The 27,580-nt window shown below is 47.7% G+C and overlaps 1 protein-coding gene across 2 annotated transcripts in view; it reads left to right on the top strand.

Annotated features, from left to right (window-relative positions):
- Window positions 1-19,969, top strand: part of EPHA8 (EPH receptor A8) — a 61,265-nt gene extending 41,296 nt beyond the window's left edge. The window contains exons 8-17 of one of the 2 annotated variants that reach the window (XM_083452100.1): window positions 623-719; window positions 1,524-1,591; window positions 3,189-3,314; window positions 3,562-3,747; window positions 6,457-6,518; window positions 7,568-7,777; window positions 10,054-10,203; window positions 12,931-13,121; window positions 14,108-14,263; window positions 17,132-19,969. In XM_083452100.1, the coding sequence (XP_083308226.1) occupies window positions 623-719; window positions 1,524-1,591; window positions 3,189-3,314; window positions 3,562-3,747; window positions 6,457-6,518; window positions 7,568-7,777; window positions 10,054-10,203; window positions 12,931-13,121; window positions 14,108-14,263; window positions 17,132-17,246 (1,361 nt within the window). In that variant the 3' untranslated portion in view covers window positions 17,247-19,969. The remainder of the gene's footprint in view (window positions 1-622; window positions 720-1,523; window positions 1,592-3,188; window positions 3,315-3,561; window positions 3,748-6,456; window positions 6,519-7,567; window positions 7,778-10,053; window positions 10,204-12,930; window positions 13,122-14,107; window positions 14,264-17,131) is intronic. The other variant, XM_083452101.1, reaches the window with a different exon arrangement.
- Window positions 19,970-27,580: the final 7,611 nt, after the last annotated feature.

Here is a 27,580-nt window from a genome sequence, read left to right on the forward strand (position 1 = left end):
TCCTCCATAATTCCTTCTTCACTGGTGTTCTCAAGCAACAAAAGTGTATCAGCTATGTCAATGATGGCCAAACTTGGCCCTCCAGCTGTTTTGGGATTATAATTCCATCATCCCTGTCCACTGGTCCTGTTAGCTAGGGATGATGGGAGTTGAAGTCCCAAAACAGCTGGAGGGCCATGTTTGGCCATCACTGAGCTATGGAATGCTGCAAAAAGAAAGTCATCACTCAAACTTCCAATGATCTCCCATTAGTACGTCATGCTCAGGGAACAGGCTCCATTCTTAGGAAGAACATATTTCCTTGTCGCTGGATCACCCTTGCCTCTTTGCTGTAGCAGAGTTGTAGAGTTATCTGCATTGCATGCAGAAGGTCCCTGGTTCAATCACCAGCATCTGCAGGTAAGGCTGGGAATTGCCCCTATCTGAAATCCTGGAGAGCCAGTCATTGTGGACAGTCTTGAGCTAGCTGGACTTGATGTCTGACTTGGTGAAAGACAGCTGCCTCTGTTCCATGGGGAGTCAGGACGCACTGAGCCCAGGGATAAAGGGAAAAGAACAGTGCACATGTGTGGGTGTTTGTCTCAGGCTGCAGAGCTAGAATCCTGCAATCTTTCTTTCCCAGTAGCTTCCCATTACGACACCACAGCGGTTGTATGGACCTGCCTCACCCTCATCAGTGGCCTAGTCGCATTGCTGCTCTTTCTGATCTGCAAGAAGAGGTAGGCTTATCTTTTAAGGACAGATCTCTCACTGTGGTCCTCCTCCCAAGTGGTACGCTTCTGCGTCTTTGCATGCACAACTCCCCTAAGAGGAAAAGTTGCAACATTTGGGTTTGGGCCTTCTTCTTAGTTTGGAAGGAAGACAAGTGATAGCCACCAACTTAGTAAAGGTAAAGGTACCCCTGACCGTTAGGTCCAGTCGTGGACGACTCTGGGGTTGCGGCGCTCATCTCGCTTTACTGGCCGAGGGAGCCGGCGTTTGTCTGCAGACAGCTTCCAGGTCATGTGGCCAGCATGACTAGGCCGCTTCTGGTGAAACCAGAGCAGTGCACGGAAATGCCACTTACCTTCCTGCCAGAATGGTACCTATTTATCTACTTGCACTTTGACGTGATTTTGAACTGCTAGGTGGGCAGGAGCTGGGACTGAGCAACAGGAGCTCACCCCATTGTGGGGATTTGAACCTCTGACCTTCTGATCAGCAAGTCCTAGGCTCTGTGGTTTAACCCACAGCGCCACCCGTGACCCTAGCCACCAACTTAGATTGCTTTAAAAGATTTTTAGACCATTTATGAAGTAGAAGGTTGATGAAAAGTGGAGAAGTCACTGTTGCTTTCATCTGCTGCTTGCGGATTTCCCATAGGCACCTGGTTGGCCACTGTGAAAACAGGTTGCTGGACTAGATGGGCATTTGGTCAAATCCAGAAGGGTTCTTCTTATGTTCTTAAGGTGGTGCCTCACTAGCATATTTTGTGTCTCATCTCTCTGCTCACCCTCCACCCTGCCACATCACTGGGCGTGCAGACACTGCGGCTACAGCAAGGCATTCCAGGACTCTGACGAGGAGAAGATGCATTATCAGAACGGACAGGGTAAGAGTTGAGCTAAAGCGTGTCCAGTGAGCTTCATGTATGTCCATTCCACAGCACCAGAGCTAACATTACCATGCCAAGAGAAAGCCTCTACTGGTAAATGTGCAGGGTCAGAGCCTCCATCATGGTGCACATGGAACTCTGACACTGTCCCAGGAGGCAAAGTGAAGGCTTCACTGTACCTGGCCGGCTCGAGGTTTGAACCACCTGGGAGGAGGATGCAACCTTGATGATAGGAAGTTGGGTTCTCTAGAGGAAGAAGCTTCATATGAGCCTGTCTCTGTTTCCCTGAGATATGTTTTGCTAGCTTGGTATTGCTTTCCCTGATATCCTTTCAGGGGTGAGGAGGCCACGGATGATTTCCCTTTGGCAGAGGACTTTTACTTGACTTCCTCAACCATTAGCTACTGTAGACAAGCCTAAAGCATAGGTCTTCAACCAGTGGGTCAGGACCCACAGGTGGGTCGCAAGGCCACACCAGGTGGGTTGCAGCAAAGCTCTTGTTTCCATGTTGGATTCCAGCTTAGACTGACCATACCAAAGGGGCACTACACGCTTGTCAGGACTGGAATATGTTCTTCTGATGAGATGCTCATTTTATCAATTTTCATGAGTGATGCAATGTGGCAAGAGATAGGCACACACTGTTTTTCGCTAAGATATATATTTCTGACCTATGCCTATGCCTTTCTCCTGACGCATTGGAGGACTAGTTTTCATGCTAATCCTATGCATATTGCTCTGTGAATTGCCATGTAAGGATGGATAGTGTGCATTATTAGCACTTAAAACTATATAACAAAAGTGAAAAATGTGGAATTGGGTCCCATGTTGTAGCTTGGGGGTCTCAGGTGGGTCTTGGGTCTCAACTGGTCAAAGATCACTGGCATAGAGCAGGGAGACAGGCGTTGCTGGATTCCAACTGCCATCAGCCTGACCAGCAGAGCAAATAGTGAGGGATGATGATCCTAAAACACAAGTCCCTTCCCTTCTTCTAATGGGATGTATCCTCTGCACCTTCACCCCAGGATACATCAACTGACCTCACCTGAGCATCAGATACCTGCTGCTGCATCCAAGGACAGATAAATCTGTCAGTTTCAGTTTCTCTCTGTTCCTTGGGTCTTTCCCCCAATCTTAAATGTGCTTATCCATATATCCTCCACAATTTACAACTCTCTTCTTTTTAAAACTTCACGAAAAATTGCCAGCATCTTAGTGTTGATTTCTCCTAAGAGACACATTTTTTTTTTTGTAAGCAGTTTTGACTAACATGCACTTTTTCGCAAGCAGTGTTCCATTGTATAATAGTGGAGGTTTTTTGTAAATGCATGTGGGATTTCTTTTTCATTTTCTAAAAAAAAAATGTTTCATGTATGTACACATTGCTTGGTTAGAGAACTGCACTGCAACATTCAGGGAAGTGCAAATTTCAGAGGATTGGCAGGGGGGGTTCAGTTTGTGTATTGCTTTTGGGAAGTGCCAAGGAGCCAGTTTCTCATTCAAATGCAAACAAGATCGACTTTCTCCCCTGTCCCTGCTTTGCATAACTGCCTCAAGCTTCATGTCTCTTCTGTCCTTCTGGAATGCCCTACAGTGAAATTCCCCGAGTCAAAGTTCTACGTGGAGCCCCACACTTATGAGGACCCCTGCCAGGCTGTGCATGAGTTCACGCGAGAAATCGAAGCCTCCAGGATTAAAATCGAGAGAGTCATTGGGTCTGGTGTGTACTCCCTTTCCCCCATAGATGTCCCTCTCCCTTGTCCCAGAGAACATCCAGGGCAGGGGAAGCTGCTCTTTTAAGGCCAATGGGGCACCAGATCTCATTTTCTCAAATGAGAATCATTGGCCTTCTGGAAGGTTCTCAGAAGCCTATCTGAGGGTGGAATTGGTGGCCAAGGGAAGCTCGGAAGGGGCTTGGCAGTAAGATAAAAATTGAATATGATGTGCTGGTCCATCTTGGTCTGCAGGAGAGTCAGGAGAGGTGTGTTACGGCCGTCTGAAGCTACCTGGAAAGAGGGAGGTACCCGTGGCGGTCAAGGCCCTAAAAGCTGGGTACACAGAGAAGCAGCGACGGGACTTTCTGAGTGAAGCAAGCATCATGGCCCAGTTTGACCACCCCAATGTCATCCACCTGGAGGGGGTGGTCACCAAAAGTAAGTGTGAGGCCAGGTCTGACTCAACTAGGTGAGTTTAGCGAATGGAACAAGGGGAACATGTCTCATGACTCCAAGGGGCTACTAGAGAGAATGATGTTGTTCAAAACACTTTACATGCCTATGATTTGGTTGCAGTTCTTCCAACGGCCTTCTCCTCCACGCTACTGTCCAGATGTTTTGGACTCATTGCCAATGGTCAGAGTTAATGAGAGTTCTAGTCCAGAACATTTGGAGGGCAGTAGATTGTAGAAAGCTGTCCTATAGTAATGCTGTAAGAGAGGCCTGTATTATTTTCCTCCATAGTGCAGAAGGTGGCAGGTTTGATGAGAGAGTGTGACTTGCCTAAGGCTACCCAGGGCACTCATGGCACAGGTGAGATTTGAACCAGATCCTTCCTGGGTCACAGATCAGACTCTTAGCCACTAGTCTACACCCAGATTCCACAGTTATTTATGATGTGATGCCACAACTTAGCTAGCTAGCCTTTGTCCCCATTACTCTCTTCTTCTGCCTCCCCTGACCCACACACCTATCTTCCTTGCATCCAAATGGGCTGTCAGGAAGGACAAAAGCTCTTAAAATACGGGGGGCGAGGAATGCAAAGTTTCCTATGAATAAGGACATCAAGAATCAATTTGTGGGCAATGAGGGTGGAAGGAGCCAGTCTTCAGAAGAACTGTAGGATATTCGAGGCCCCAAGCAGAGAGGAAAACTAATCAAAGACCTTTTTGATATCAGTCTGGACTAATCAGCATTGCAGACCAACCCAGAAAGGGACATTATTATGAAGATGGGAGTCGTGAATGGCTTTAAGAAATCAATCTTGTTTCAGGGATACCTGCGTCATTGAGGGACATTGGAAAGGCATTGGGCAAGTCTCATGTTTCGGCTATCAAACTCAGCCTTACAAGTGGCCACATTCATTCCACCAGCCTCCGATTGTTTTACCCTGACCAGTCACAATGCAAATTAGGTTCAACCTGTATGTTGAGAAAGTGATTGTCAGGGATGAGGACCCAACAGCCTTCTAGATTAGCCTTTGGCTAATTAAACCATCTATGGCCTTTTAAGCTTTGTGTGTGTGGCTGGGGATTATTGATTTTAGTTGTTACTATGCTATATATTTTTGTGTTTTTATATTGTAAACTGCCCCTGTGATCCTCAGATGAAAGGCAGTACAGAAATGTAATAAATAAAACAAAAATAGATGCTGTTGATCTTCAGCATCCATCAGCCCCAGCCAGTATATTCATGGATGATGGGAGTTTGTGGTCCAACATCTGGAGGACCACAGATCTTCCTTCTCTGGTTTAAATCAACATATGCCACTGAGTTTTGGTCCCCAGCATCCATGACTGTGTTCTATTCCACTCTCAATACCAGTCACTGGGGATCGCATGTGGGCAGAGTGCTGTTGTACTCATATCTGGTTTTGGGGCTTCCCATGGACATCTTGGCTGGCCAATGTCAGAGCAGGATGTTGGGCCACATTGGTCAATGACCTCATGCTCTTCTTCTGTTCCTATGATTCACCCATCCCTACCTACAGGTTAGACCCCTCTGAAAACAGACACCTAGAAGGGTCCAGCCTAAGACTTGAAAACCTTCAGCTTGGATTGGCCTACTGGCCAGCTGTCAATTGTTCTGAAGCCTCAGGCAGGAGTTTAGTTCTCCTCTCTCCTTTAGTTGTTGCCTCTCATTTCAGAGGGAGAGGAAGGCAGCCTGTCCCCGGCTGCTGTCCTTGCTTCCTTACGAATATCATTAGCAAAATGAGCCGTTGATTTGGGTTTGTTCTTCCTGCAGCGGTTCATTTGATGGAGATGAGAAAAAAGGGAGGGGGAGGGAACGTTTGGCTTGCGCTTCTGACTCTCTTTTCCTGCACAGAAGTAAAATGCCCTTTCACTCTCTTTTTTTGGGATGAGCTGAATTGAATTGAATTATAAAGCTGGGGAGGAGGGGGAGCTTTCGGGTCACACTTCTGATGCAAAGCATTATGGTAATAGGATGCAAATATCAGAATGACTTAATAACATGAATGGTGCCTATAGATTGTCTTTGGTATCCTGTGAGGAAGTCTCAGGAGCAGAGAGGGCTTTCTAAATGTCCCTTCCCCACCAATAAGCACCCCAAGACCTGGCACCAGCAGCTGGTCAATTCAGACATTGGTCTCACACCCCAGGGACACTGCATTGCCTGACCCAGCTGCCTCCTTGCCTTCCCCACTGGGCTCCAAATCAGCCCTGTTGGAAATAGCCAGACGTACATTCTTCTTTGGAATGAGAGCGAAGCTTGACCTCTAATCTGGGGGTTACCCCAAATGCAATGTCCTGACCTAGAGACTCTGGAGTTATTAAAGCTCTATATAGGCTCTACAGGCTCTTCCAGGTTTGACATACCTAGATTTCCTTTTGGGAAAATAATGATGGCCGGTGACCAGCATGGGTGGGAATCAAGCTTGTCCCCCATTCAAAAGTGGCACCACTCCTCATCTACTGCCAAAATGATATCTTGGAGGGGGGCATCTGGGAGGGCAGTAAGTGGTACAGCAGCTGAAAAAGAAAATACTGCACAGCTGTGGTCAAGTAGAGTGGGGGACCCATTGGTGCCCCTCGTCCGCACAATGTCTCATACCAGTCCTGAACAGACAGAAACACATCAGCTGCAAAGGCACATGTCTATTAACTTGACCTCTCTTGTCTCCTGCAGGCAAATTAGTCATGATTGTGACCGAGTACATGGAGAACGGCTCGCTGGATTCCTTTCTCCGGGTAAAACAGCACGCCTTCTTATTCATGCTGCATGGTTCCTGGCAGAGTGACTGACAGGAGCAAGGAGAGGCGGGTGCTGCAGCCTCATGGCAGTGGCGTCTGACTGGAGGATCACAGGAGGATGGATAGTATAGAGCCCAAAATGGTTGAGAGAGGGGCAGCCAGAACGATCAAGGTGGTGGAGCTGGTGATAGCTCAGCTGGTTCAAGCATGGTGCTCATAATGCCAAGGTTGCAGGTTTGATCCCCATATGGGACAGCTGCATATTCCTGTATTCCAGTGGGTTGGACTAGATGATCCTCAGGACCCCTTCCAACTCTACAGTTCTATGATTCTATGAATACTAGAACATGGGGACATCCAATGAAGCTGAATGTTCTTCCAACATCTCCCAACTTTCAGGAAAGGATGGAAGAAAGCATTGCTTCACATGGTGCATTGTTAAACTCTAGAATTTGCCTCCACAAGGGGTAGTGATGAACACCAACCTGGAAGCTATAAAAGTGGATTAAACAAACCCATGCTGGCTATGTTCTGCTTCCAGTTGCTGGAAATCACTGCTGGGGAAAGCACTGTTGCATCCTGGTCCTCTTTGTGGGCTTCCCAGAGGCATCAGGTTGGCCACTGCAAGAACAGCATAATGCACTAGAGCACCCTTTGGCCTGATCTAGTAGCCAGGCTCTTCTTATGTTCTTCAGTTTGAGCCCTGAAATGTAACCCCTTTATTTTAGGTTGGTCCTGGGATATGCATTAGTGGGGTGCAGTGTGGGCTGGTGCCTCCAGGGGTCGCTCATGAGAGACAGAGCCAACTCATTCTAGTTTCATTCTCGTCCTCCTCCCTGGTGAGATCTACAAAGGCAACACCAAGGAAGAGGAAGCTGGCAGGCAGCGCCACCCACAGGACTGGTTATAAGTAAGATGGCTGGCAATCTGGGGCTGCTTAGAGGCAGGCTGAGTTTGGTGTGGTGGTGCTCTGTTCACCCTCCAGACCAGCCTCTACCGGTGGCATGACACTGGCTGAAAACTAACACGGGTTGGTCTTTCTCCAGAAACATGATGGGCAATTTACAGTGCTTCAGCTGGTCGTCATGCTGAGAGGCATCGGCGCTGGCATGCGCTACCTCGCGGACCTGGGCTACGTGCACCGCGACTTGGCGGCGCGCAACATCTTGGTCAATGGCAACTTGGTCTGCAAAGTTTCTGACTTTGGCCTGTCGCGAATCCTGGAGAACAACCCCGAGGCTGCTTATACCACCACGGTACGCTCTGACTTGTGGCGCACAGGGGCTACTTGTCGTGATTATGTTGTGATTATGATTAGCTTTCTTTTTATGGAGTCCTGATTTTACATACTGCTGGATTGCCATTATGGCTTATAAGCCTCTGAAAGGAGACTGGTGGTCTCTTGGGACCAGTGGCATCTGGTGGGGCAGAAGGTAGGGAGCCCAGCGGTAGGAGGAGCCAGACGCAATAACAGGCAGAGCCGGCTATCGCTAGTTTTGTACCCATCCTCCTCTCTGATGCATTCTACAGGGGCACCACTGATGCTGGCAAGTATTGCCACCTCTGGACTCTGAAAGCCGAGAGGCAGGTGGGGGTGGAAGAGGGCAGACTGAGGTTAGCAGGGTAATGCCCCATCAGCCCAAATGAACCCCGCTCCTCAGGATCTCTGTAGTCATTTAAGGCATCTGGAGAATTCCCTGGACCTTGACAGATTTTGGAGGAACCTTCCTTCAAGCAGTTTTGTAGCTTTGTTGAATTGGTGCCTCTTCCTGCAGATCCTAGCTTGGGGGCTCTCCACGCACACATGCACACAGAGAGAGCCACATTCAGCTTAACTCTGTTTGTCCCCTCCTTGTTTCTCAGACAGCCTCCCCCCTCCCATATTCCTTTCTCAGCAAAATACAGGAGCCTGGCTCCTTCCTGGTATATATATATATATACCAGGTATATATATATATTCCTGGTATATATATATATATATGTATATATATATATATATATATATATATATATAGCTCTGTTCCAGTAACAAGAAGCCGAAAGCACCAGCCTGAAGATGACGAGTGAGACCTCGTCGAAACGTCGCCTAGACACCCCAACTTTTACACGGGAAGACACCCGAGGACACCAAAACCTGCATTCCTGTACCCGTGAAAATCTACGAAAGCATATATATATATATATATATATATATATATACCAGGAAGGACCATATTCCACTATGCCCAATATTGTCTACTTTGACTGGCAGTAGCTCTCCAGGCTCTCAGCACCTGGAGATGCTGGGAATTGACCACCAGACATTATGCAGGCCAAGCATGTGCTCTCCTGCTGAGCTGCAGACCTTTCCTTGAGGATGTCTGATCCTGCTCTCTGGAGCCTGTCAGGTTCCTATTGCCCCCACTGGTCTCTTTCACTACCTTCCTCCAGCATCCGGTTCTGCATTTGAGATGTTGCTGCTGATGCTGCTTCAGAGTTATGAATCTGGGCAGCTTGCAATGCTCAGAAGTATCCTGAATCGAGCTTCATTTCCCCCCCCAAAATGGCACACACATTTACAGCATAGATGGCCTTTTGAGGGGCAGATGAAACCATCAAGATATACCCAATGCTACCAGCCAGGAAAGAACTTTTTGGAAAAGGTAGACATCCTTATCATGCTCCAGCCCCAAATGGTTTGAGAAATACAGTGGTACCCCGCAAGACGAATGCCTTGCAAGACGAAAAACTCGCTAGACGAAAGGGTTTTCCGTTTTCTGAGTTGCTTTGCAAGACGAATTTCCCTATGGGCTTGCTTCGCAAGACGAAAACGTCTTGCGCCCTTTTTTTTTTAAACTGCCAATGCATTCCTATGGGAAACCGTCAATACACATTGGTGCTTCGCAAGACAAAAAAACTCATAGAATGAAAAAACTCGCAGAACGAATTAATTTCATCTTGCGGGGCACCACTGTACTGAGCTGATCCCAAATTGAGCTTAAGGATCTTTCACTCACCACTAATTTGTACATAAGTAATGGAGAATCTGAGACCTGGAGGGCTGAATGCAGCCCCCCAAGCCTCTATAATCCTCTCCCTGCCCCACGTTGCACCCTCTGTAGATGTTGGCATGTGTCCTTCAACTCTGATCCCTGGAAAAAGGACGAAGAGGGTATGTGAAACTAGCCTGTTGTGCGAGAGATCAAATTGACCCTTGTTTCTCCACCCACCTTTGCCTCTGGCTCCACTCACCATTGACATGCGGCCCCCAAAAGGCTTCCCAGATGGGAATGTGGCCCTCAGGCTGAAAAATGCTCCTTGCCACTGCTGTGCACTCTCTCACTGCTTACCTTTAACTGCAGAAGCCTATGCACACAAACACAGCTAGCTATGGAAAGCTCTTAGCTAACTTAGCACCCAGTCAAGGGCTCAGGGTTTCAACCCCCCTGGGGGCCTGTTTTGATGAATCCAGTGGTTCTTGGTGGCTAATGGTAGTTGCTTCATTCAGATTGGTTGACTTGCATGTCTCTGCCTTGGACCTTTCTTATTGCAGGGTGGGAAAATCCCCGTTCGGTGGACAGCGCCAGAAGCCATCACGTACCGGAAGTTCTCGTCGGCCAGTGACGTGTGGAGCTACGGCATTGTCATGTGGGAAGTGCTGGCCTATGGGGAGCGGCCTTACTGGAACATGACCAACCGGGACGTAAGGGAAGCAGCTGCTGCTGCCCATGACTTAATCTATTCCTCCACCTGAAACAGAACTTGTGTGAAAATGATCCCTGTAGATTTCAGCATTGTGGGAAGGGAATTGTGCACATCCCCGGGTCATTCCTTTCCCCAAGTTGCCAGGAAGACAAGAATGGTCTCTGCTGGTGGGATCAGAGTAGGAGAACTGGGTGCAGCATCTGGAACAGACTCTGGAACCAGAGACTGGTGCCCTTCTCAACTCTCTGCTCCTGCACTTCATCAGGAGCTGCCTCCTGCCAAATCACACCATTGGTCCATCGAGCTCAGTATTGTCTACACTGACTTGCAGGTGCTCTCCAGTAGTTTTAGACAGGGATTTAGCTGTCAAAATGTTGGGAGTTGTACCTGGAATCTCTTGCATGGAAAGCAATGAGCTATGGTCCTTCTGTTAAGATGTGAGAACAAAGGAACCTGTCTTATCCCGAGTCAGACACAAGCTAAGCACATTGACTGTTGGTGACTCTCAAGGGTTTTAGGCAGGAGTTGGACGCAGGGCCAGGTGTGGGCAGAAAATGAAGTGAGAATAGAAAATGGGTGGGGGCATACCTCCACCCCCCCACACACTTTCTGCCACTCTAGTTTCTCTCACTCCTGCCCCTGGCAGGTTCCTGGAAGAAGGATCATTCTTACCAGAGGTCTGAATCGATGACCTAAAAAGGATTTCTCCCCTTCTTCCCATCACTCTGTCCACAGTGGCTCCCTCTCTCATTCCCCCTGTGCCTTGGCAAAGCTCTCTGAACTGATAAATTTCAGAGGGTCCCCACCCCACTGCCATCACCATCGCTCCACCAAGTTCTCCCATGCCTCAGGATTGTATGTTGGTCTTAAACAGGCTCCATGGGGATCTTTGCACTGTGACAGACTAGCTAGCTTCTCCTTGAGGAATTTGTTACTCAATCCAGACGGCTGCCAGTTTAGAAGGATGTGTTCCCAAGAAGGCATCAAGGAAGGGCAATGAAAGAGCAGAGGGAGGTCCTTCAGCCAGAGGGTCAATCTGTTGTAGATGTCTTCCAGCCCCCCACAACCTCTGTACATCATAGTTGTTGGGTGGGATTGCAAAGGAAGTCGTAATTTGCAGAATTTTCACTACCCAAACATGCCATGTGTTGTAGTTGCGCACTCCACATTGAATGGGATTCCACGTGTGTTCACAATCTTTTTTTGTCAAAAATTAAAAAATGCTTCAGTTAATTGCATGACTTGATTACCCTGTTAAGAATCAAATTGATAGCGTTGTTTTGAAAAAGAAAAAAGAACATTAATTGCAAGTGAGCCAATTCCCTGGATGAATCGTGTAGTAATTACCTTGACTAGCCTGAACCCTGGCTCAGTCTCTGCTTAGCCTCCCTGCGTACCCTCCCAAGTAGGGGTCCCAATTTCTCTCTCTCTCTCTCTCTCTCTCTCCCTCTCTCTCTCTCACACACACAGTATGTTGCAGTGGGGAAGAAGTGTAGATCATGCAGGCATGATTACCTTGTGTTCACAAAACACAAGGTAAGCAATTATGAAATCATACAAAGACACAGCACACCGAAGCAAAAGAGCTGGTCATTGACAAAACAGACACAGCTGCAAAGCGGGATGGGCTTAGGCTCTAGAGAAAAGTGAACGAATTGGGGAAATCAGGCAAATTGCACCTCTGCTCTGTCCCAGTAGCCTCCAGGGACAATAATGCATGTAGAAGGAAACTCAGGCAAAAATAGTGGAAATTGGATGGGGCAGCTGATCTCTGGCAGGAGCAGGGCTCTACCCATTCAAAAAGGGTCTTCCGCAAATTTGATATGAGGTCTAGAAGCACACTCTACTTTTCCTTTCCTTTCCCACCATCTCTCTTTTTTAAGCAGCACAGTATCCTTTTCCGAGGATTCTTCAGGCAGCCCTGAAGGCCCAAGGCTGGAGGTTAACAAGATGGGATGAGAGAGAGACAGAGAGAGATTTGAATCAGTTTGCATTGAAAGGCAAACCTGCCTGGTTTGCAATGCTTGAAACAATACACAAACCGGAACACAGCAGTCCTTCAGCATTCGCAGTTCTCTGAATTTTGCAATGCAGTTCTCCAACCAAGTAGTTTTTAGAGAGAGCACACATACTAGGATGGTGTGGGCATATATTAGTGAAAATAACACGAAACTGCATTCTATTGGGGGAAACTGCTGTGTTAAAATGTGTCTGTTATGTTGCACGGCACATGAAAATGTGTATATAAGGAGAAATGCTGACGGATTTTCCTGAGGGTTTTGTTCTTTTCTTTAAAAATGCAAACTGATGCGGAAATGGGTAAAACTAATTTTGAGACTGAAAAAATGAGAGGCATTGAAATGGACAGGTTCACCCTTTCTTAGCTGCGACTGTCTTTTCCTGCTTCTAAGCTTCTCTGGGAGCATCAAGACAAACCTTTTGACCTCACCTAGCAGGGTGATTCTTAGAAAGGCAAACATTTGGAGAGACAGTGCTGTGTAGTGGTTAGAGTATCAGACGAGGACCTAGGAGACCAGGGTTCAAATCTCCACTCGGGCATGAAGCTCACTGTGTGTCCTTGAGGTAGTCACTGCCAATCTGCCTAACCTCCCAGGCTGGGTTGTTGTGAAGATAAAATTAAGAAGGGCAGAACCTTGAGTGCACAACCATAGAGGAAAAGGAGGTGTAACACCAATAAACGCACATTGTCAAACCTTCATCGCAGGTCATTCAGTCGGTGGAGGAGGGTTACCGGCTGCCTGCCCCCATGGGCTGCCCCACAGCCTTGCATCAACTCATGTTGGATTGCTGGCAGAAAGATCGGAATGAGAGGCCACGTTTCCCCCAGATTGTCAGCATCCTGGACAAGCTCATCCGCAGCCCACAGAACCTCAAGTGCACGGCCACAGTCAACAGGTACATGTTCGCCGGCAGAGAGATGCTCTGCTCCCATGGGAAGAGAACTAAGCTAGTTGTGTGCCTGGAAACCAAAGTAAGGCCATCCATTGTCCATTGTTCCCCTGGCAATGAAGACAGGAGTGGAGGAAGGCAGCAAAGGGTGATTAGAACCACCCAGGGCAAGGTGAGGTGATGGGGGGGTGTCTATCATGCACCATCAAAATTATAATGAAAGTTTCAAGCGCTCTGTGAATGAGGCAGACCTACAGAGAAGAACACCTTTGAGAAATTAGAGGAGGAGGAGCAGTGATTGCTTACTACAGGGATGGGGAGCCTGTGACACTTCAGATGCTGCTGGACTCCAGCTGCCAACACCTGGACAGCATGTCCAATGCTCAGGGATTATGGGAGTTGTGATCCAGAAACATCTGGAAGGCCACAGGTTCTCCCATCCTGGAATCCCCATCCAGAAAGGGGGCTCTGTGCTGTTTCTCTGTATGAGTTGCTGTTCTGATTTCTATTGACACACTGAAAGGAGAACTTGTGGCTCTCTAGATCAGTGTTTCCCAGAGTCTCCAGGTGTTTTTAACTACGACTCCCATCATCCCTAGCTAACAGCACCAGTGAGCAGGGATGATGGGAACTGTAGTCCAAAAACAGCTGAAGACCCAAGTTTGGGAAATGCTGCTCTAGATGTTGGGCTACAATGGCTATCAGCCCTGACCAGCAGGGATGATGGATGTTTCCCTTGTATGCCTTACTGGCTCTGAACAGAATGAGCCAGAGCTCAGCTGGCTGTGCTCTGTCTTGTTCTCCATCTTGTACATTCTGGGAAGTACATTCTGGGAAGCAGTACATTCTGGGAAAGGGGAAAAAATAACTGGCCTATGCTTCCTTAGGTGCTGTGTTACTACCACACGCTTTGTACACATGAAGGGCTGCCAGAATCATTGCTCCACCTTCCACTCACCTCTCCCTCCTGTGCTCCATCTCTTGGCTTGCAGATTCACCCAAACCATCTCGGAACGAGGCTGCATCGATTTCACCAGCTGTGCAACTGTGGAAGACTGGCTAGACTCCATCCGGCTGGGGCGATACCAAGAGAACTTTGCGCTGGCCGGCTACTCTTCCCTTGGCATGGTGATGCGGATGAACATCGAGTAAGCACAAAATGTGTGTGTGGGGGGGGTTGAGGCTTGGTGAAAAGGGGCCAAAATGGGGTGCCAGTCCCAACATCTCCTCTTCAGTCACTGCTAGGCACCATGGCAGGGGTAAGGACCAGAGGCTGAATGTGGCTCTCTAGATCTCTCTCTTTCAGGCTCTTGGGACCTTCCCCGGGCCACACCCTTCACTCCCCCTGCTTTGTACCCTCCTTGAGTGTTTTTGCCTTGCTGGAATTTGTCCTCGAACTCTGACCACACACTTCATTTGCATGGCTGGAAGCTAGAGAGAGGTGTGTGTGTACGAACTAGGCTGCTGCAGAAAGGTAAAATTTACATCTCGTGCTCCACCCACTTTTCCCTCTGGTTCTTTGGCAGGTTGACCAGAGGGAATGTGGCTCTTGGGCTGAAAAGATCCCCCACCCTCTGTACTATGACTGTGACACCCCTTTCCCTGTTGCACTGCACCACTTACCAGCACCGGCTTTGGTCATGCTCCTCTTTGGTATGGGCCCCATGTTATTCCACTGAATGGAGGTTGGTGCATTGGAATGTATGGGGCACTGCCCCTCCAAGTTCAGTTGGCCCTCAGGCCCCCATCAGCCTACCTCTTTACTCACATTTAGGGTTCCTCCATGCTTCTGCTTATCCAAATAGTTTACTATGTGCTGTTTCCCCTAGTGCTAAATTGGAGCAGTTGCCAATCTGCAGGAAATCCGGATGACATTTCCTCCAATTCAGTGGTAAAGATTGGATTTTTCTTGTGGAAAGCAGTGGGACAAGTGGAAGTCTGGATGAGTCCCCAGCCTAGGGGGTGCAGCTGGCTGTTGTCTTCTTAGCCTCAGTGTTGCCCTCATAGAACTCAGCAGAGACAAGGATGGGGACAAAACCAGAGTTAGTTGGCTTCATCTATCATTGACTCTGGGTCTGCCTCTTGTTGGTTCTGGCTCCACCTACTGTTGGTCTCCCTGCTTCCCACCCTACCAATCCCAGTGGACATCTGCCTGCTCTGCTACTGACCTCCAATCAGGATCCCTGGGATGCATCTACAAACCTCTTGAGCCCCATTGGATCTTCCTGCCCTGCATTTTAGGAGCCTAAACTGCTACACAACCTATCAGTTGAAAGAGGCCAGGAGAAGCATTAGCATATTGTATGAGGAGCATCAGGCAATTCCTCAGCCACCGCTGAGGAGCTTTCTGTTCCAGACTTGGCTGTATCCCCCACCTGTTCTGTCTTGAGCAGAAGGTGCGGTTCTGTTGGAGAAAATTGGGAAGTGCAGATGTTAAGAGAATTAGTCATGCCTGTGCAGGAATAGGCAACTACCTCACCCACCCAGCACAGATTCCTCCTCATTCTCTCAGAGAGCAGCCACAAAACATCAGCAGAAGATACTTCAGTGCTCCATGGGTGACCAGCAAGGCATTCTAAGAGATCCTACTTTCTGGGTCATGGTGGGTGAACTCTATTCAGCTCAGCTTGAAGCCCAGGGCTCCTTCAAGTAGGAATGGGGGGAATTATGACTCGGCTTGCATTCAAAGGTGAACCGACTTGATTCACAATTTCCAATGTGCCAACCAAAACACAGCCATCGTTCAATATTCACACTTCTCTGCAGTGCTGTTTCTCCAACCACAACATGTGTACAGAAACGCACATACCAGTGTCCTTAAAACTACATATTCTCATGAAAATAAGACCCAAAAAGGCATTCTATTAGGGTAAAACGTTTTGCAAAGGAATGTGTGTATTGGGCCAAATTGCATACGAATTTCAGGAGAAATTCACGCTAAATGACTGGTGATTTTTCACGAGGACTCTTTAAAAGGGCAGGGAGGGGAGCCGACTGCTCTGGAAACATGGAGACCTGAACTCAAGGTTGGAAAAACGAGAAACTGAGAGAACTTGCCCATGCCTACTCTCAGGGGCGGTGGAGGTTGTTCCATTAGGGCAAATTGTGCACTGCCCCAATAACCTCTGTGTGCCCTCCGCCTGCCCTCAGCTGCCTGCCATCTTCCTGACAACCAGTCCAGAGAGGGTATCCCTGGCTGTCAGATTCTCCTCCTTAGTCTCAGTGTTGCTGTTGTATAGCTCAGCGGGGAGATGGGGACAAGAGTAGAATTAGTTGCTTTTTCCTTTTGTTGGCTCTGTCACCACTTACTGTTGGCCTCACCCTACCATTCCAATGGGCACTGACCACCACTGTGGTGGTGGTGGATCTGTCCCTTATCCTATTGCTGCATCAGTTTCAATTGCCCCTGAAAACGTACTTCCCCACCACCACCACCACCACTCCTTTGGATCCAAGTCCTGGACAGTGATCACAATTTAGATAGAGCTCTGCAAAGAATCTCACTTAAAATGAAAAACAGGGAGAAATACTCATTCCGCCCCTCCCCCGTGATTTGCTTCAGTGAAAGATTCTCCCTCATTGAACACACTTTTGCACTTTCAATTATCAAGCAACCTAAATGGTGTTTTGGAGGGACGTGGGTAGAATCTCATTTTGTATTGCAAGTTCCATCGGCATAATGTCGCCTGGCTCAGAATACCCATGAGCATTATTAGCTAGACTAGTGGTGGGAAGCATCTGGCCCCAGCAGGGTGTGTATGTCAAATGTGGCTCTCTCTATATGACCCCAGGACCTCCTTCCCAGGCCATGCCTGTCACCAGCTTTGCTTTATATCCCCTAGGAGTGTTTCTTCCTGATTGCAGCATGTCCTTGAACAGGCTAAATGTTGCTCTCTAGATCTCTTTCTCTCTGGTTTTTGGGACCCTCCCCAGGCCACACCCTTCACTTCCCCTACTTTGCACCCTCTTCGAGTGTTCTCCTTTTGGTCTGCCTAATGCTGCCTTTGTTTCCACAGTGATGTGCAGAGTTTGGGCATCAGCCTCGTGGGTCACCAGAGGAAGATCCTGACCAGCATCCAGATCATGAGGTCTCAGCTGCTCAACACCATGGGCTCCAGAAGACACCTGTGATGGACCCTTCTTGTATAGACCCAGAAGCTTCTTCACCTGTGTTGGTGGCTAAGCACCTGCCAAGGAGAAATTCCTCTAAAGGTTGTGTGGTAGGATGGTTGGTTAGACGTAGGGTTCTGGGCTGCACACAGAATGATCTGCCACTCTCAGCGGAAGGCTTGTTCCCCCTGGAGATGGAGGGCTGGGGCTTGCATTGCACAATTCATCACTAGGGTGGACTTCATATGCACTGCAGTTCCCATATCTTGGACTTTGCTTGCAGAGGACCAAGGACTAGCACTTCTGCTGTGTGTGATGGTCCTGACCATTCTTCATGAGCAGAGATGGAGGACTATCAAGGGACTTTAAGCCTTATCCTGCCATCCCATTGCAATAAGCTCTGGCAGGCACCCTAAGCTGCCCTTTATTGGGATGGAAGAGAATGGGCTTTCAAGGAACACCTCACCAAAGCCAGGACAGGCAGAGAAGATGCATTCTGGGTCCTCACCTGCGCCTTGGAATATGAGATGATCCTTTCGGAAGTGGAGGATGTTGCCTGCCGGGGAGGAAAAAGCCACACTTTGAATCTACCAGCAGTTCACACCCACAAGCCTGAAGCTTGGGCTGGGGGCCCAGCACTTGGGGCCACAAACTCAGGTCTCCCACATTCCAGCTCACCCAGCCAGAGACTAACCTGATGTGGCCCAGTTCCTCTTCCGGGTCTGGGGAGAGACTATCGTTGTTCTTCCATTGCTGCTAAAAGAAAGACCTTCATCTATTTGATCTCTCTAATGTCCACCAAGGCCTTGTCCTCACCAGGACAGGACAGGACCAGACATAGCTTCTCTTCAGCTGCTAGGAAGCACCACTGTACTTCTGGTCTTTCATTATGGGATACAGGGAGGGGTGGGGTTGATGTATTTTGGTTCCTTGAAAGGCATTTGTGACTGTTTCCAGCCAAGTACAGAACTTGGGTCTGAGAAAGCCCATTGATCTCTTAGTAGGCCTCTCTGCTGGCAAGAGGATCCAGGCACTCTGGTGTTGGGCTGTACCATTTTCTTCTCATTTTTTTTTTTTTTTGAAGGAGGGGAGAAACAGCCCTCTGAAGAAACAAAGACACAGAACAAGCAATGCATGAGAGAGAGACTCTTCACAACCCACCCTGTAAATAGGATTGTCTGCCACAGTCCAGATGGTTCTCTCTCCTCCCCACCCCCATTTGAATAAGCAAAAACGGTATCAAAGCACAGCATCTCTCCCCGCCCCCTGCACAGTCTCCAACATAAAGGAAGCTCAACTGGTCCATCTTTTTTGGAATGTTGACTCCCAGCATAACAATTGAGCATTTATACGCAATGCTAGTCCTAAGAACAGAATCAATGAGGTTAATGGACATGGCTCACTCAGAGTTGTCTCCAACTAATGTTTACTCAGAGCAGAACCTTTGAAATTAATGGACCTCAGTTAGTCATGTCTATTTATTTCAGTGGATCAACTCTAAATAGGACTAGTATTTGATGCAACCTTTGGGTTCACTCATTTCAGTGGTTCTACTATGAGTAGAACTTTGTTGACCACCACCCACAGCTGCCACCTTTCTTTGTGCATTCCCAAATGGTAGAGTTGCCTGCTTTGCATGTCAAAAGTCTTAGGTTCAATAATTAGCATCTCCTAAACTCTGGTAGCAGAGCTGGGTGAGAGTTCTACCAGAGACCTTGGGGATCTGCTGCTGGAGTAGATCAGGGCCACCAACTTTTTAAGCCAGTGGGCAGATTTGAACTTTTGAGAGAGTTGACATGGGTGCCACACTCTTCGGTCGCTTCTATCCACCACATCAACTCTCCCCACAAAAAAAAGACAGAGAGTGACACACTTTGCTTTTCCAAAATATTTGGGTAAAAGTCAGCCAAGAAGCATTAGTCTGAGCCTTAAAAGCACACAAAGCTGAAAGAGGAAATGGGAAAGATTGTCACTCTGCCAACTTCTTCCTTCATCTCTATGTACCTTTCAAAGGATATGACGATAACCACTCCCACTCTCAACATAAGACCATGATCATCAAGTGGGCAGTAAGTCTGGGGGGAGGGTGCTCAGGGGTTTTGTGGGTGTAACAGAAAAACATCAAGGGTGTCATTGTTGAAGACCCCAAGAGCAGATCTTACTCAATGAAGTGGACCAGTGATCAGTTTCCATACATATGTTTTCATGTGACACATGCAAGATCCTAGGAGTAGGACATGGGAGGAATATTTGAGTCGTTCCATAACGCAATAAACCTGGCTAACCTTAGCCATCTCTGCAGGGCAAATGCCACTTCAGTTGTATAGCAGCAACTCTTTCTTCCTATGGAAGCTCTTCCTTCTTTCGTTTTCTTTATTTTTAAGCAGAGAAAGATGCAATACCTTGTTTTTACAGTGTACAAATCCAGCAGCCAAGGAAGAAGAAACACCAACCTCCTGTATGAACTGCAAGGGCTTGCAGAGCCCAATGTTTTGTTTGTTTTGTTTTGCAGCCAGCACATAGGGGGTTAAAAGGGACTCCTAAAAGGTGAGAGGAAGAGGGTGCATTGGGGGGAGAAAAAGCTGCAGGACAGACCTTGCTCCCCAGAATCAGGGCCGGGAATGGCCAGGAAGAGGGATGTGGTTGAGGATTCTGCCAGGCAGTTGATTCATCCTTCCTGCTCTTTCTGATTCCTACGCCTCTCCTGTCCACACTGTCCTCAGAGAATAAAACTCTTCCATTCACAGCTTGCCTCTTTGTTCCTTATTTGATGAGGTGTCATCGGTGGCTACTCAATTTCTGCCATTCACTTCAGCAGGGAGGTGTTTTTATCCCTTCTGGCACAAGCTATTTCTCTCTCAAAGTTTCCCCAAAGTTCACAATGTGGAAGGAGGAGACATTTAGATCGGTTTGCATTTTAATTGACGTTAGGCTTATTCAGGTCACATCCTCTCTATACACCTAAAACACAATTAGCACACATTTCTCTCCCCCCCCCCAAAGAATCCTAAGAATTGTAGTTCAGCCCTCACCGAGCTACACTGCAAATCATCTTAACAAACTATAGTTCCTAAGATTGGGGGCAGCGGATTCTTTGTTAATTATTCTTGCTTCAGCCCCACCTGACTGGAGAGCTGGTGTGATTCTCCACAGGCCACGAACTTTACATACCCTCCAACATTTCTCTGATGAAAATAGGAACGTCCTATTCAACAAAAGCAACAATAATTTTACTATTTATACTCCACCCATCTGATCCGGTTGCCCCAGCCACTCTGGGTAGCTTCCAACATATATAAAAACATGATAGCACATTAAACATTAAAAAACTTCCCTGTACATGGCTGCCTTCAGTTGCCTTCTAAAAATTGTATCTCCTTGGCTCAGGGGTCAAATAACTCCATACCCTCGAACATTTCTCTGATGAAAATAGGGACATCCTAAGGAAAAGTGAGGGACACAGGTGGCACTGTGGGTTAAACCACAGAGCCTAGGACTTGCTGATCAGAAGGTCGGCGGTTCAAATCCCCGCAACGGGGTGCACTCCCATTGCTCACTCCCTGCTCCTGTCAACCTAGCAGTTTGAAAGCATGCAGTGCAAGTAGATAAATAGCATTAATTGCTCCACCCACCTTTGTCTCCGGCCCTGTCCTGCCTACCAGCGACATATGATCTCCATAAGATTGCCTAGATGGGATTGACCACAAAAAGATTCCTGCTTGCTCCCATTCTAGATTTCTCTTGTTTTGTATTTTGGAAGGTGTCCGCCTGCCTCTGCTTGGGCAGGAGAGCATGAATAAAAGATGGAAATTGGTGGGTGCAGGTGTCTCTGATAATTTAAGAGCAAGGCAATGAGGGTTCGTTGTGGGAACTGAGGAGCGGGGGCTGCACTCCACATGCCAACTGCGAGCAGCCAACTTCAAACAGGCAGAAGCAAACAATCACCCTTTGATGTGATCCCCCCACTGCAATTCCCTGGCCTGGCTGGCAGCTGAGGAGCAGGAAGGCAGAGCTGGAAAAAAACAACCCAAGCACTTGTGGGGCAGAAAGACATAGGAAACTGCCTTATACTGAGTCAGACCATTGGTGCATCCTGTTCAGTACTGTCTACACTGGCTGGCAGCAGCTCTCCAGGGTGTTCAGCCAAGGGCTGGACTAGGGACCTCCTGCATTCAAAGCAGATACTATGGTTCCCTGGAGAGACATACTTCCTGGTGGGAACCAGGAAGGTGAGTGGTACCCCCTGAAATGTTCAGAGAAGTCCCTCAGCCCACTAGAAAGCAGTAGAAAAAATGGCCTCCACTTTAGGAAGGCAGATAATAATCCAGGAAACTCATGGAGGGGGCTTTTTGACCGAGCCTCAGCTCCACCCTTTTCCATGAACCTCATTATAAGAGTGGCCAATTCTGCTAATGGAGTTCTACTTGTAGCTGCTCTTCACAGTGGATGACCTGATCCATTCAAAGATTAACACTCTATGAAGAAAATAATTAGAATTTTATTATTTGTACCCCACCCATCTGACTGGGTTGCCCCAACCACTCTTGGTAGCTTCCAACATATATAAAAACATGATGAAACGTTACACATTGAAAAGCTTCCCTATACAGGGCTGCTTTCAGATGTTCTTCTAAAGGTTATATAGTTACTCATCTTCTTGACATCTGATGGGAGGGTGTTCCACAGGGTGGGTGCCACTACCGAGAAGGCCTCCTTTCTGGTTCCCTATAGCTTCACTTCTCGCAGTGAGGAAACCGCCAGAATGCCTTGGCTGCTGGATCAAGTCAAAGGACCATCTGCTTCAGCATCTTATTCTCACTGTGGCTAACCAGATGTCTATATGGGAAGCCCACAAAGGAGATACCACTTGGGAATCGAGAAGTGCACTGCCTCCGACAGCGGAGGTACGACACAGCTATTGCGCCTTGTAGCCATCAATAACCTTACCCGTATAAATATCCTTACCTTTCCAACCCTTTCACGTCAACATACCTGTTGTCCATGCCCCACAAGCCAAGGTGCCACTCAGCTAGAGGAACCCAACTGCATGTACCTAGCACTCTGATGTCAAAATGTGCAATGATGAAGAGTCTGGAGCAGGTTCTTTTATATGAACGCCAGAAGAGCATGTTGAATAAGGCCAATGGCCTATTGGCTCTAGCATCACAGTGGCCAACTAGATGCCTCTTACGAGAAGGCTGCTAGCAGCACCCAAGCACAACAGTAGCACTCTGTGCACCGGTGACTCCCAGCAGCTGGCAATTTAGAGGCATGCTGCCTCTGGCAGTGGAGGTGGAACATAGACATTGTGGCTAGTAGCCACCGAGAGCTCTGTCCTCCACAAACCAATCTAGTCTTCTTCTAAAGCCATTGGTGGTCACCACTGCCCCTCGTAGGAGCGAGTTCCATAGTTTAATGGCTTCCTTTACTAATGAGGTGGCCAAGGGGTGTTGGCCTTTCATTCTGCAAAGCATCTAACTTCAATTAAAGTGCAGGAGAAGACAACACGAGACAACTTCTCCCATACATCCCCCATACCCTCGGATCAAGGGGTTCAGACAGGTTGCTGCCAAGGGCAGACACTATGGCTCCCCGGAGCCACCAGGAAGGTTGCAGGGTGCTGGAGACATATTTACTGCAAAGAAGCAATATATCTGACCCCTGGACATCTCATAATAATGTTACATGCCACCACAATTCCTATGCCAGTGTGAGATTTCAGGGGTTCCAGACACTTACCCAGGATTTGTGTTTCCTTTGGAAATGAGGCACAGCAGAGACTGTGGTGTCTTTATGATATATGGCTTGTTTACACATACCTCGGGTTACAGACGCTTCAGGTTACAGATGCTTCAGGTTACAGACTCCGCTAACCCAGAAATAGTACCTCGGGTTAAGAACTTTGCTTCAGGATGAGAAGAGAAAACACGTGGCGAAGGTGCGGCAGCAGGAGGAGGCCCCATTAGCTAAAGTGGTACCTCAGGTTAAGAACAATTTCAGGTTAAGAACGGACCTCCAGAACAAATTAAGTTCTTAACCCAAGGTACCACTGTATATACAACCTGAAACTAAAATTGAGGGGCTTCCAGCATTACACTCAAACCAGAAATCAGCCATGGTTCTCTGATCCTCTGCAGCCGGCTGCGTTTTTACAGACTGCAACTATTTTTCCTCCAGCTTGCTCGCTTCGAAGCTTTGCAACCCCAAAACTCCACTACTGCTACACTTTTGTCTCTGCTAACTATCTCTCAGTGGAAGAAGGGGCTCCACCCCTTTGCTGTCTGGCACAGCCTATGCTTTCTTTATGGCTTTCCTAATGGCTCTTCACCCCCCCCCCCCTTCATCCACTTTTAATGCTCCATCTTCTCCCAGGCAATTTCCTGGGCATGGGAAAGAAACAACACCAAACTGGTTTTGCCTGTATTTTGACACTGCTAAATTCAGCACCTGGGTGCACATCTTAATACTCCAAACATTGATTAAACTCTGACACCCACTAGATGCAGCACCCATTAGACCCATTTAGGGGAGCTGAGGCACGCACAAACACATAACCGTAAGGTCAAGCTCAAAACCCTCAGTGAGGGGAATTCTAGATTAATTCTCAAGTGCCCTAGGAATGAGTTGGAAAAACGGAAACCTATTTAAAGAAGAAGATTATTGTATATATATTTTTAAAAGAAACTGGAGGATAGGTTTTTGCACAGTACTAGACAATGCCTCTCATCTGCCAGGGTTGTGTGAGTGTGCAAGTGACTGTCTGTAGAACTGCCATATTTCAGAAAGTGAAAATCCAGACACAGGGCAAAGTTGTTGAGCTTTCCCCCCCAAGATCTTAAAATAATAATAATAATAATTGGAGTTTTGGAGCTATTTTTAAGGAAGTTCACCAGAAAAACACACAATACTTCCAGTATGAGCAACCATATCCCGGACATCCTCCCCCCCCCCCCCCCCCAGTTTTCAGAAATTCTGCCCAGACGAATCCCAGATATGTCTAGGAAATCCCAGATGTATGGCAGCCCTACATGACTGCATGCCTGGACTGTATCCTATGAAACAAAAGTAAGAGTTGCATCCTTTCTTCAGCTCATGTTTGCCTCTGGCCTCAAACACATTTGCCTCTGGACTGAACCTCTGGAGAGTGGCCTATAAGGGAACGTAGTCCTCTAAGCCAAAAGTGGTGAACCCTAGGCCTGGAGCCAAATGCAGCCCTCCCATAGACCTGTCTGTATCTGGCCCTTGGGTCTCTCTCCCCAGTCCCTGGCTTCCTGGCTGAACTCTGACCATGCCTCTTGCCTGCTGGAATGGAGGATAGAGAGGGGTTTATGAGTGTGTGTTGAAATGAGCGTGCACACACATGGACACAAACTCCTCCACTGCCGCTCCAATGCCAGAGCATGTAAAGAAATAATCCCTTCCTGTAGCTCAAGCAAAGATAAGCTTCCCTAGTCTGCAGGGCAACATCCAACTACATATTCAGCAAGTCAATGAATATGAGCTCTAATCTTAATAGCAGAAGATGTAAGCTGCAGAACCGAGTGCAAGTCTGAATTTACACCTCAGGGTGTACGACTACCACTTCAGGCTTAGGTCCAAGCTGTCGGAAAGACTAGTCCCTTAGACAAACCTTCCTGGGCTCTGAGAAAGGAGACCCTTCTCTCAGTCCCACCACCCTCACAGACATGCTAGGTGGGGACATAGGAGAGGGCCTTCTTGGTGGCTGTTCCCAGACTTTGGAACTTCCTAGACAAGCCAAACTTGCCCCTTCCTTCTTCCCCTTTTGTCTGAAGGTGAAGACTGTTTTATTCTGGCAGACATTTTGGAACTGGCTGCTTTTTAAGGAAAGGGGTTTTAATACTGCTGAGCTTTATATATATATTGTATTAGTTCCATTATTTTTATGATTTTATGATTTTTATGGCTGGAACTCACAGGAACTCAGTTCCAGCACCTCTCAGGTGGGCACCATTGCAACAACAGTAGAACAACAACAATAGAAAGCCAGTGATACTTTGGGAGGTAGAAGCATGTAGAACACAAAGAAGAAAACTCCAGATGGCATTTTGCCACTGCGGGAAGTGGAACTGGGAGCACGGGACATGGAAAAGCCATCTGTAGTGCTCAGCTGAGATGTCTTTTTCAAATACCATACAAGTTGCAATGCTCAAAAGTCATTCTCTCTCTCTCTCTCTCTCTCTCTCTCTCTCTCTCTCTCTCTCTTTCTTTCTTTCTTTCACCCCACACCCGCCTTTCTCCCTCCTCTGTCTAGCCACTTGACTATTAGTCGACGGTGCTTTGGGGCCCTCTGGGATCTCCCCCCCCCCCGAAGTGTTTCATGCCAGGCCATCCTGCTTTCTGCCTCGCCACCCACTGCTCTGGCATCAGCTGCGGCTGAGTCACAGCCATCCCAGCACGCTATCGCTGCTGCGTGAGCTTCAGCGGAGGTGACAAGGAGGGAATGGAATCCATCCACACACCAGCCAGGCACGAAAACCTTGGCACGGAAACATGCAAACAGATCAATGCCTCCCGCTGTGCAGGGCTTCCTCGCGCCCGCTTCCGTGCGGGCAGAACATTTCTCTTCCCTCCGCCCTGGCGCACAGCTCAGCCCAAGGAGGGGTCACCAGCAAAGCAGGCTGCTCCTCAGGAGCCCAGGCGGCAGGGCCTGCACGCTCTCCAGCTGCTTGGACTCAAGGCTAGTCTTACTCAGAGTAGACCCACTGGAGTCAATGGACAAGGCTAGGAAGGAGGGCTCCATTTGGGTCCTCTCGGTGTTCCAGATTTAAATTCCGTTCTCTGTATCTCTGCAGCAATTTGCAATTTGTTCCCAAATGTTCGTGAAAATTCCCCTGCGTTTTAATGCGAATTTCTCCTAATGAATATTTGTTTAGCTAACATGCATCCCCCCCCCAAATGATTCCTCTGAATATAATGCATGTTTATATGTTGTTCTTATGAATATATGCATTTAGATGCATGTTTCCCTATCATATGTGCAATTTTAAAATAACTTGGGTTGGCTGAGAATTGCGTCTCAAGAGTTGGAGAAGTGGAACCCTCCACAAGGGTGGTAGAGATGCTGCACAGAGGAGTTGCAGAGATGGGTGGTTGCGAATAGCCTGGCACTCCAAAGATAAGCTCCATGCAAGGCAACCACAACTGCCACCACCTTCTTAAATTTCCCCATGTTGCCTCCAGGTCCTGTTAAAGTAGTATCAGCTACAACCACCTCATCTGGTGCTTCTCTAAATAGTGCTTAGTCATAAAAAAAGAATGTGAGGTCTTTTTTTGGAGGGGGTAGTAGGCCTTCTGGGGCCTGTTAATGTGGGTCCTACATCTGTTGTACTTAATGGAAGTAAAGCCTGCCATTATAAACCTAAAGATGCAGTCCAGTGCACCCAAGACTTGTAAAGAAATCATAGGGACCAGCTCTAAGATCTAAGAGAAGAGAAGAAATCTGGTTCCATTTGCATTAATTCATGCTTCCGAGAGACAACAGGTGAATCAAAATGTGGCTAAGTTTACAAATCCACATTCCTCTGAATTTTGCAATGATTTTTCAACCAATGTGTACTAAAATAATAATAATAATAATAATAATAATAATAATAATAATAATAATAATAATACATTTATTAGAGGAAATTGGGAATAAAAACAACACGCAATAATGCACTACATCAGGGTAAATTGCTTGTGAAAATGTGTAACTCAGGCAAAACTGCATATGAAAAGCGTGTGTGTTTTTAGGAGAAATGCTCCATAAAATGCTGGCACATTTTCACAAGCTGATACGGAAAACTGATCTTAAGAATGGGGGACGGGACAAGAAATTGAATGAAAGTGAAATTGATAAATTCATGTGTACCTGGTTCAGAGACAGTGCTGCATGCTGACCATGAACGTGTTCCTGCATGCAAAGTGGACAGGCATCAGCTCCTTCTGCTGGCCTCTGGGGGAAGAGGTTGCCGTACACAAAGTGTGGAAACTCTTCACTGCGAATCCCCAGTACGAACTCATGGGGTTTTTTGTGGGTGGGGTCCTTAGTAGGGTAACACCACTGGACCCCTTTCACCTGGTACAGCTGGTGCATACATGCCAACCAAAGCATCTTGCCCCAGGCAAAGGGAGATTACGGTTGCGGAAAGTCAGTGTTGGGCAGGAGTGGACTTTGGTAATCTTTTGTAATATGGTGCCCTGTTCACGGGTAAAATTTGGCACCCCCAAATGGATCTTCTCAGTTATGGATATTCCCAATTTTGCACCCCCTTGGCTCAGTGCCCTGTGCATGGGACCTGCCTGCACCACCCTATGTCTGACCCTAAGTCCTGAAGCCCCAATACAGTTACCAC

The sequence above is a fragment of the Podarcis tiliguerta genome (assembly GCF_965153285.1).
Source record: "Podarcis tiliguerta genome assembly, chromosome: 8".
NCBI classification, from domain to species: domain Eukaryota; kingdom Metazoa; phylum Chordata; class Lepidosauria; order Squamata; family Lacertidae; genus Podarcis; species Podarcis tiliguerta.